Consider the following 11,300-nt stretch of genomic DNA (forward strand, 5'->3'; position numbering starts at 1 on the left):
ATGGCACTTCACCCTGACATGCTGGAGCATATATGGATATGCTGGAGCACATCTGGATGTGCACATCTGGAGCTCAGTAGTGCAGCACCTGTCTGTCGTAGCTGCAGCACTTCTAGAAGCTGAGCCAGAGTCACTGCCCTGCAGTGCCTGGAAATTCCAACCCTTCTGGAGCTGCTGCCAAAGCTGATGGTGCAGACAGGAGCTCACCATGCTCCTAGAGCCCAGCAGACATCTTCCCCATCTGTGACATCCTTGTTACCACAGAATACTCTGAGCAGGAAGGGATCCTCAAAGTGCATCATGTCCAACTCCTGGCCCTGCACAGAACCCATCCCCAAGAGTCACCATGTGTACAAGAGCACTGTCCAAACACTCTTTGAGCTCTGTCAGGCTGATGCTGTGACCACTGCCCTGGGGAGCCTGTTCAGTGCCCAGCCACCCTCTGGGGAAAGAACTTTTTCCTGATATCCAACCTAAACCTGCCCTGACACAACCTCAGGCCATTCATTCAGATCCTGTCACTGTCACCACAGAGCAAAGATCAGTGCCTGCCCTTCCTCTGCCCCTCACGAGGAAGTTGTGACTGCAGTGAGGTCTCCCCTCGGTCTTCTTCAGACTGAACAGACCAAGTGCCCTTGGCCACTCCCCATATAGCTTCCCCTCAAGGCCCTTCACCGTCTTTGTAGCTCTCCTCTGGACACTTCAATAGTTGAATATCTTCTTTATATTGTGGTGACCAAAACTGCTCACAGTACTCAAGGTGAGCTGGTGGAGGTTAAACATGGCTCTCCCTCAAGGCTGTTCCTCAGTGCACAAACAGCTTGAGGTCTTCTTCTTGTGCAGAAGTGGAGATACCATCTCCAGCTAGAGAAAAGAGTGAATTGATGTCCTGTAGCAGCGTGCTTATAATGTTCAAAGAGTTTCAGGCCTAAATCCAGCTCTCACAGATTTTTCAGCCAGTGGCACACAGGATCTTTAGTGGTACAGGGGATACTTACATCTGCGTGAGATCCTGGCATCGTGTTACCTGCTCACTGCTGTGCCCGAGGGGTTTTTTTCCCCCTTCCATTCACTATTGGTTCATTCCCCAGCTGACCTTCGGCAGAGGGAAGGAGTACCTGAAGCACATCATGGACGTGCACAAGGAGAAGGGTTATGGCTGCAGCATCTGCAACCGGCGCTTCGCCTTGAAGGCCACGTACCACGCGCACATGGTCATCCACAGGGAGAACCTGCCCGACCCCAACGTGCAGAAGTAAGACTTGTTCCACTCAGAAGAGCTGTCTTTTTGGAGTTTTCATGGCTCTGCCAGCTGGGGTATTTTTAGAGAATTTGGCTGTACTAAAATAGCTGTGTAATGGGGGTTAAAATGTTTATTAAAAGCTTGAAATGCGTGTCACTAGTGATTGGCTACACACAGATTGATGAGTCTACAGCCCCCTGGTTTGGGCTTTGCAAAGTATAAATCAATGATTTTAATAAATGTTTTTAAAAAAATTTGAGTGTATAGTAATGCCAGACTGCTCCAAGCTTGCAGTCATTTGCCAAGCTTAGGCATTTCTTATGGCTTGGTTGAAAAAACGTACAGTTCAAGGAACTTTTATCGTCATTAGTATTAGCACATGAAATACACTTGGTGGCAGAGATGCCTGAGAATCACCTCTGCCTCAAGAAAAGAATTACAGGTTTTGGTCTCTGGTTTCAGATACATCCATCCATGTGAAATCTGTGGGAGGATTTTTAACAGTATAGGAAATCTGGAAAGACACAAGCTTATACATACAGGTAAAAATGTTGTCTTTCTTTATAATTATCAATACTAAAGAAAAATTTCTGTTGCCAGTGCTTCCCTTTTATTTATTTTTTTTTTTTTGCTAGAGAATTTTCACTCTAAGTTACAGATAGATATATATGGTAAATATTATATTTATGCTTTTAGAGTAAACCAGTATTCTAAAGCAGGTAATAGTAATGAAGAGATTAGATCTGGACACACAATCCAAATTCCTAGTTAATATGTTGCAGGATTCACCTAATCCCTGTATTCTGTTCTTCCCCAAATTCTTATCCATGCCACCTTCTCATCATTACACAGGCTGAAACCTGCTACTGCAAAATCATTTTTAACAGCTCATTACTATTTCATGCTATTTAGTCTTCTCTTACCTCAGGCTTTATCTTTTTTTTTTCTCACACAAAGCCAATTTTTTTCTCTCTTCGAAGTCTTCTAATTTAGTTTGGGCTACAATATGCATGAAAAGTGTGGTTGTCAGCACAGGTGGGCTGTTGCCCTCTAATTCACCTCTTTAATCAGTTTTTTAGGAGATGCACATTACTCATTAACATCTTTTTTTTGTTTACGTTGTCTTTTAAATTTATTTTCAAGGTGTAAAAAGTCATGCTTGTGAGCAATGTGGCAAATCATTTGCTAGAAAAGACATGTTAAAAGAACATATGCGAGTCCATGATAATATCCGAGAATACTTGTGTGCAGAATGTGGCAAAGGTATGTCTGATGCCTTGTTTTCCATTCCTTGTGATACTGAGTAGCAGGTGAATATCTGAATTAAAACAACTTCCATGCTGAGAGTACTGGCAGTGCTGTAAATCCTGCATTTTTGCGAGGTGGAAACTGTATTAATCAGGAGCCATTATGGTTGCATGAGCTGCCCTAATTTCTTACAGTTTGGTTTCATGGCCTGTAAGACAGCACTGATTTTAGCAGCATTTGCTTCTGTCAGGTTGAGGAATGCCTGATTTGCAGCACAAAAGTGAATGCAGGTTGATGTTTTTTCATTCTGGTCTGTTTTCAGGCTTAAGAAGTAGAGTCATTTCTCTCTGTAAGAGCCTTAAAAGTCGCTTTGACTTTTTTAATTGCTCATGTTATAACTTGAACAAATCTGAATTGGTATTTTAGTGAAAGGCAGTAGTCAATCTGACACTTCTGAGGATGTTTTATCTTTGCTTGTCCCTGCTGTTTTGCTTCTCTGTCAGTGGTTACTCAGATTTTACCAGAGCTTTTTTCTGGAATTAAAATAATAATGATAATGTGCACTGCTACATAGACAATTAAAAATACGCAACTGTGGACTTGCAGCAAATATAAAATAGAGCTGTTGGTTAACAACATGAGCCTGAGTTTCTCCCCTGAAGGTGGGAGTGATGGGCTAAGTGTCCTGTACCTGCTGTTGCACAGGAATGAAGACAAAACATGCCCTTCGTCACCACATGAAGCTTCACAAAGGGATTAAGGAATACGAGTGCAAGGAATGTCACCGAAAATTTGCACAGAAAGTCAACATGCTGAAGCATTACAAGAGACACACAGGTGAGGACTCCAAAGATGGACAAAAGTTGCACTGGATCAGTTAAATGCCTCCTATGAGAATTCTTACATAGAACAGTCAGAAAGTATGAGAAAAACTAATCAAATATGCATATTCTGCTCTTTGAAAAGTGAGATTTTGTCCTGTCCTCAGCCAGGACCACTTGTTCTGCAAATAAATGCAGTTTAGTTGGTTTCAAGTTTCACCTTTTTTTTTTTTAGGTTTTTGGTCTAGGGTAGGTCTAGAGTGTTGGGTTTGTTTTAAATTCAGGTTGTCATTTCCTAAAACAAAATTTTACCCCCCACATCAGTTTCTCTTGGATTTATGTTCTGCCAGATACAGTGGAATGACTTAGATAAAAACAGCTGCTGAGGCTGGGCTTCTTCTGCCTTTCTAGTCTGTGATTTCTGGGGTTTTTTTTAATGTTACTAATAAGAGACTCAGAATTGTCCCAGATAGCTTTAGGCTGCTTTCACAGGTGCCAAATGTGCTTTTCATGCAGGAATCAAAGATTTCATGTGTGAGCTCTGTGGCAAGACATTCAGTGAGAGAAATACAATGGAGACTCACAAGTTGATTCATACAGGTAAACCCCCTAAAAAACAGTATCCAGCAAAAATACCTTAATTCTGCTCCTTAATTCTGCTCCTTAATTTTGCTTTAGACTGGCCAGTCTTGGAACTAGTGTTCCACATCCTGTTACCAAACATAAATTGTTCCTCTCGTTGAGGTGTTGGCAGTACGATGCTCATCCATTGGGTTTCCTTCCTTCCTTCTGCCACCAGTAGGAAAACAGTGGACGTGTTCAGTGTGTGATAAGAAGTATGTCACTGATTACATGCTGCAGAAGCACATCCAGCTCACCCATGACAAGGTGGAAGCCCAGAGCTGTCAGCTGTGTGGGACAAAGGTTTCTACCAGGGCGTCCATGAGTCGACACATGAGGCGTAAACACCCAGAGGTGAGGGAGTTTGTGTGGTGGATGGTGGGAATTTTTTTTTTTTTAAAGAATGCTTGTGGTCTTTGGTGACTTGGAAAGAATTACTTTGTTTTCCTCTCTCTCTTTTTTTCCAATTTTACATAGTGTCTGTGAAACATGGACTGAACTGAATCGGCCATTTCACTGTGTTATGTTTTAGTAGTAAATATATCTGATTCTCAGTCCCTAAAAATGAAGTTCTCCTGATTATGTAAATCTCTTTTCCTTTTCTGCCTCAGCTTAAATATATGTTTTTTCATGTTTTGTCTCCATCCATTAGTGAGTATAAAGGATTCTTTTTTCCACATTGTGTTCTCTGTATTCGGAAATGATCTGAAAGAAGTGGTGAATAGAGAGGTGATGGCAGCATCTGCTGATGACACAAAATTATTCTCAGTATTAAAAGATGAATGCGACTGGAGAGAATCTGGATTAGAGGGATGTTTTGTCTGACCCCAATGGGGTTTTTTCTGTGTTTTAAATTTCTGAATAGCTATTGTATTTCTCCTCAGCATTTCTTGTTTAGGTTTGACTAAGGCTTGTCTGTTCCCTTTGAGGCTGCTTTTATTTTTTTAACTACCAATTTATCATTAGCATTGCTTTGCTGTTTTATCATGATGACTGTGAAGGAAGTCAACAAAATGCTTTGTTTATTGATTTGGGGATTTAAAATGCAGCTACATATCTGAAGTCCAGAGGGCAATTTGTCTCTATTCTTTGATGAGCTGTGTAGATTCATCTGAAAAGAATGAAGTAGGACACAGTTGATAGGTTTATAAATTGAAATGCTAACATAATACTTTTTTTTTTTCCAAACACATTGTTTTCTGTAGAATTCATCACTTCCCAGAGGGTTGTGTTCTGTCTAGAATATGAAAATGGACATGTTCTTTTATTGTGTTTACGTTTTGCTGGATTTCAGCAAAAAGGAAAAGATGATATGCCAAAAGGTTATTTTAAAAAAAGCCACAGTTAACTCCCTGTTTTAAATAGTGTGTGTAAAATGTTAGATTACATCATTTCTGCTTGGTGACAGGGTTTATTAGGGAAATGCTGTGCTATTTGGCTGTGGTTTGCACTGCTGCACTTTTCCAGCTGACACCTCTTTGTGCTCAGATCCTTTCAGTGAGGATTGATGATTTAGAGCCCCTGCCAGAGACAACGACCATTGATGCCTCTTCAATTGGGATTGTTCAGGTGGGTTCCAGGCCTGCTGGAGGGTGAGGTGGGACATCACTTTTTGGGTACATAGCATAGCTGGGCGTGAGCTGATGGGTGAGGAATGTGCTTTTTTAGAGAGTCAACCCCAGTGGAACATGTCCAAGCAGCCACAAGCTGCTGATCTGCTTGGTTGTATAACAGGGGTGCTGGCAAAACATAATTACAGGGCGAGGTCTCAATCCCTGGGGTCAGGATTTTGCTAAAGTTTGTTTCTCCTCTTGAGAACTGACAGTAAACCAGCTTCAGGTGATTGTCTCTTTCTTGGAACTCACTAAAAGGACTTGATGTTTTGTTTGGAAATGTTTGCTCCAGCCGGAATTAGCCCTGGAACAGGGTGAGCTACCAGAAGGGAAGCAGCACATAAAAACTCCCAAACGTGGCCAGAAACGAAAACAAAAGTCTGGGGAAGAGGAGGAAGCTCAAGTGCCTGAGGACCCTGCCTTCAGTGAATACACAGAGAAGGAAGGTGAATTCACTGGGAATGTTGGAGATGAGACTAATTCAGCTGTGCAGAGCATCCAACAGGTGAGCTGCAGGAGGAGGGTGATGGGTGGCATTGATTAAAGGGATAACCCTGCCTTTGGTTAAAAAAAAATCACAGAAGAGTGTTTGGAACATTGGGAGCTGATTGGACAAATTGTGGTAACACAAAGATGAATAGAGACTTTAAAAACCCGTGAAGTTGGACCTCCAAGCTCCTCCTGTTTGTTTTCATTTCCTCTGGTGTTAGCATCAACTTGTTTGCTGGCTCTCAAGTAACTGGCTGAAGCTGTGATTAAAAGACTGAAAGTTAATTTGGCTGCTTGTTTTAAATCTTGCATATCCCTCTCTCCCATCACCATCTTTCTTCTGTGTGTGGAAACTGTTACATTCCAAGTTTCAGGCACAGATGGGAATGTAGGACTTCTCTTGCTGGCATCGCCTGAGCCCACCAGCACTTCCCTGATTTTGGTGGTCACTTGGAAAGCTACAAGGCTGAGGTTACCTTTGTGTTTCTCCTCAGGTCGTGGTGACCCTCAGCGACCCAAACGTCACAGCCCCGTCCAGCTCCGTGGGGCTCACCAACATCACCGTCACCCCCATCACCACGGCAGCTGGCACCCAGTTCACCAACCTGCAGCCCGTGGCCGTGGGCCACCTGAGCGCCCCGGAGCGCCAGCTGCAGCTGGACAACTCCATCCTGACCGTCACCTTCGACACCGTCAGCGGCTCGGCCATGCTGCACAACCGCCAGAGTGACATTCAGCTCCCGCCGCAGCCCGAGGCGCCCAACCCCCAGTCCGTGGCCCATTTCATAAACCTGACCACCCTGGTGAACTCCATTGCCCCCCTGGGCAACCAGATCACAGAGCAGCACCCCCTGGCCTGGAGGTCAGTGCCTCAGACTGATGTCCTGCAGCCCCCGGCGCCGGCCACGCCGCAGCAGCCGGGCCAGCAGCCGGTTCAGACAGAGCAGCAGCAGCAGATGTACAGCTACTAATTTATACTTGGGAAAGTGCTGGCATGGACAGTACTCAGAGACAAAAAAAACCACACAGACCTTTGGAACATTTCTAATAGGATTGTTTGCTGGATACCAAACAGAGATGGGAAAATGTTTATACAATGAAATTTAAGCTGAAATTGGCAGATCGCCCTGCAACACCCTGGTCTGAGATTCTCACGCTGTCTCTAGACCTTGCACTGTCTTAAAAATAACAGAAAGGAAACCAAAACAAAACAAAAATCTCACCACAAATTTAGTAGCCCCTTGCAGTTGTGCAGTAAGATTGAGATTTGACAGGTGCATCATCACACACCTTAACCAAAGCAGGGAAATCCTAAATTTTACAGCACTTGTGATGTACAAAAACCCTTTTAGCCATACCTTGTCACTTCTTTCGAAGTCTGGAAATGACATCTGAAGATCTTGTTCACAGTGGGTGGAATGTACTTGTGGTCAGCTGGTAGAGACTGAAATGTGAAGACACAAAGGGGCAAAACAAGAATTGTCTTTGTTTCTTATCTTCTTTAGGTCTTGTATCTAACAACATCAGTAAAGTAGGTGGAATTTGGGGGTTTGGGGTGGGCATGAGTGTGGTGTGGAAGAAAATATTACCAGTTATTTCCATTTTAGTCATGGGAAAAACCCTGTACCCATCCTACAGTGTTAGTGCTACTTGAGCCAGAGACCTGGTCTAAAGCTGAAGCAAACTTTTATGGTCTTCTAGTCCAGTTCCAATCAAACCAATTACAAACTGAAAGAAGAATGTGAGACAGTTTTATGTAATTTTTCAAACCTGCTCTTTCAATCTTGCTTTTAGCTAATAGACCTGAAGAGCAATTGGTCCCCTTTGATGAAGTTCAGGATGTGAATTTTTTTTCAATTAGACTTATTTCATCGTGTAATAAACATTTGAGAAAGCATTCTTTTTATATATATATACATACACATATATATATATATATATATATATATAGCCTTTGTACTTTACTGTGTGTTCCTGGTGAGTATTTGTGTGAAAAACACTGTTGCCAATACGATCCATTAATTTTTTCATCCCCGTGTTGCCCTTTCTCACAGAAATAACATGTGGATTCTGTTCCTTCTGTTCCCAAAACTTACTTCCAAAGTTCACAGCCACACACAAGATTGTGTGAAGTGCAAGAAAAAGGAATGTCTGAAGCATATTCTGTGTCCTGCCACGTGGAGTCAGTGTGCCCCAGTGTAATGGGCGAGGTTTGCATGACTGTTGGGGATGCAGATCGTGGGTTGGGTCAGACACATCTTTGCTGCCAGCACACCTTCATTCCATTCTCCACTCATGGATGTGCAGTCTGGCCTTTTGCATGTTGAGAAGATAGTATTACTCCCACAGGGAAAATGAGCTGATAGCAGAAAGGAATAAACTAAATATATATATATGTATGTGTATATATATATATATATATATATATATATATATATATATAATGTTGTTGCCTGGAATCCTGAAGGGCAAACCCAGCTGTGGCTGGAGAACAAGGTCCTTTGGGGCAGCAGATTGAGCCACAGAACTGTGCTGAAGGGTTTTTTTCCTGAGGATAAAGCAGCTGCTGTGTCTGACAGGGAGGATGGATTGGTGGTTGTAAAAATCCTGTCTGTGCCTATCGTATTTATGAAAAAGTTCTATGTTTTAGTGAAAACTTGAGTAGGAACGACTTCAGCTTTGAAAGTCTCTATTAACACGGACTACTTGACCCCTAAAGGTTGCCTTATAATCTCTACAACACATTCTCCCAAAGTATAAATGTCTGGATATTAAAATTAACCTCCGATGGTTTTCTTGGTGCCATGGCTGTGTCCAGAGGCTTGGTATGCCAGGTTCTGTGTAAAGCTGCAGGACATGGATAGGAAAGGGGTTTCTGGTGACAGATTTTGTGTGTCAGAGGAGCAGAACTACTTTTATTTAAATGTCAACAAGTCTATAAAATAGCTGCATGGGAGGCACCAGTATTTGATGGGACAGGGATGCATATCAGAAAGAGGAGGTACCTTTCAGCTGTGTGGGGAAGAGAATTTTTCATTCCCTACCCTCTTCTGTCTTCCTTAGGTACTTCTCACACAAATACTGTGAGATCCTGTAATTTTTTAGCCTTCCAATATCCTGAGTACAGTTCCTGGATTATTTCACCACTGGCTTGAGCTAGTTCAGTTTCTCCTCTGTCCTATCCACAAATGCTTCTGTTTCACACCAAACCCACTGGGCAAGAGGAAGCCAGGTTTTACTTATGAAATATATTGTTTATGTACTTGAAACTTTTTTTTCCCCTGTGTTTGGTGCCTAATTGGTAAAGGCACATTATCTTTTGGCAGGGTACTATGGAGAGAGGGGAAAAAAGGGAAGGAAAGCAAATGGAGAACTCCTAGGTCGAGTTGTTGTGGTAAATACAGGATTTCTACAAGATCAAAGTTTTGTTGAGATGCATGTAAATGGTGATTAAGCTTTTAATTGGGGAAGAAGAGGTTTATTGCCTTAGCAGAGTCCATCTGCTCTGTGCTGATACTACTGACAGTGGCATTTGTGCTGCATTGAATCAACCTGTATCATTTTAACACATAATTTCCAGTTTGATAAGAATTGCACTCAGAGTTAATCAACCATTAGAGACCTCTCTGGCTTCACAAAATCTCTGTATCCTAATGTGATCCCCTGGGTTTCTGTACTCTTAGGGGGTCTGGCATCCCTCCCTTGCTGCCTGGCCTCCATATCCCCATCCAGGGAATAGGATCTTGCCTTTCTGGCAGTGGTTGATTCCAGGTGATTTTAGAAGGAATGATCAGTAAGTACTTGCATGTAACTGCTTGCATGCTGGTGGTCACATAGAAATGTCCCTCTTCAGTCTCTCAGTATCCCCAAAATAATAGAACAGCTCAAGCTGGGAGGCCCCTCCAAAGATGATCTGGTCTGGCCTTTTTTGGGGAAATGGAGCGTAGGTGGGCTGATAGAATCATAAAATCATCATTAACCAGCATCCTGTCTGCTTGCGTCTTTAAAGCCTTTAGTGACACATCTCTGGGAAGGTTGTTCCAGTGGGTGATTGTTCTTACTGTAAAAATTACCTTAAATAATGTTCAGGAGAGGAAAATATAACCACTGGAAAGGCTTTTGTTAGGCCAGGCACGAGAAAGCTCTCTAAAAGCTGATCTTCCCAGAGCACTGCTTTGAGACAGGAGCGTGACTTTCACCACAGCCCTTGCTGCGGTGCCTCATCATCTCCCAGCATGATTTTATTATTATTACTGTTATTAACATCCCTATGAGAAAACAACTGTATCTTGGGTGTGCTGCACCATGAAAGAAAAAAAATTGAGAACAAGTTATTCTGTTTGCTTTTGTTTCAAATTCTGTTGTTTGGAGATGTTGGAAATTGCTGCCTTTTCAGACAGAGCTTCCCTTGGACAAGCAGCTCTCCCAGCTAAGCCTTTTCCAAGTGAATACCAAAGTTGTACTTAATGCTGTTTTCAAACTGCACAAGAAATAAAACTACTCCATAAGGGATGTGCAATCTAAATTTCCTCTGCCAATTTGTTCCCTGCCTTTTCAGCTGTAGGATGTGAAGGTTTTATTGTTTTCAGCCACGTGTCGGAGGTTTTTGCGTAACAACTGTTCAGTCACAAACTGGAATTACTTTGAGCCAAAGGAGTGATGTTGTGTGGTGTTCTGTGTATTGTCATTGTTCTTTGCTAAGACTATTATTTAATTGAATGCTGTCTGTGGCACACAGGCTCTGAAGTAAAGGAGCATCGAGGTACAGAACTCTTTCTCTGCCAGTGTTATTCTTTTCTGTTCCTTAATTAAGATATCAAAACATTTTTTCCTTTGAACCTCGCAGATTTGCCCCCAAAGCAGTAAGATTAACCCTCATCTCGTAGAACTTTGTGCATCCCAAATTACAGAAGCACGGGGTAGCATTCTAAAATATTTATTCTCTGGCTTGTTACTGGTAATAACAGAAAGCAGAAGAGATTGAATCTTTCATGGTTTCTCTGCTGAGTTCTCTCAGGAGATTGATTGTATCAAGTGTTACTATACTTTCTAAAACTAATTTTTATTCTTTTTAACTGTATCACTATGAAAAGTGAGTAATTTTGCAGAAAACCACCAGCCAGTCTCCTGCCAGTCTTAACGAGCCACATTTCTTACTCTTTTATTGTTCCAGAGATTGTGTGAAGTTAACAGCCAGGTAACAGTTGGATTTATTTCAAGAACTTAATTCTCTGCCAGTTTGTCAGTGATTTGTTCTGCATACAC

The 11,300-nt window shown here is 42.2% G+C and overlaps 1 protein-coding gene across 7 annotated transcripts in view; it reads left to right on the top strand.

Moving 5' to 3' along the window:
- PRDM15 (PR/SET domain 15) overlaps positions 1–7,932 on the top strand; it is a 32,624-nt gene extending 24,692 nt beyond the window's left edge. For 6 of the 7 annotated variants that reach the window (XM_082278850.1, XM_082278851.1, XM_082278846.1 and 3 more), the window contains 9 exons: positions 1,092–1,255; positions 1,706–1,785; positions 2,387–2,506; positions 3,197–3,328; positions 3,829–3,912; positions 4,112–4,287; positions 5,422–5,502; positions 5,839–6,051; positions 6,530–7,932. In XM_082278850.1, coding sequence (XP_082134976.1) covers positions 1,092–1,255; positions 1,706–1,785; positions 2,387–2,506; positions 3,197–3,328; positions 3,829–3,912; positions 4,112–4,287; positions 5,422–5,502; positions 5,839–6,051; positions 6,530–7,006 — 1,527 coding nt within the window. In that variant the 3' untranslated portion in view covers positions 7,007–7,932. The remainder of the gene's footprint in view (positions 1–1,091; positions 1,256–1,705; positions 1,786–2,386; positions 2,507–3,196; positions 3,329–3,828; positions 3,913–4,111; positions 4,288–5,421; positions 5,503–5,838; positions 6,052–6,529) is intronic. The other variant, XM_082278847.1, reaches the window with a different exon arrangement.
- The last annotated feature ends 3,368 nt before the right edge of the window (positions 7,933–11,300 follow it).

Source organism: Coloeus monedula, assembly GCF_965178545.1.
Source record: "Coloeus monedula genome assembly, chromosome: 3".
In the NCBI taxonomy this organism is placed as follows: domain Eukaryota; kingdom Metazoa; phylum Chordata; class Aves; order Passeriformes; family Corvidae; genus Coloeus; species Coloeus monedula.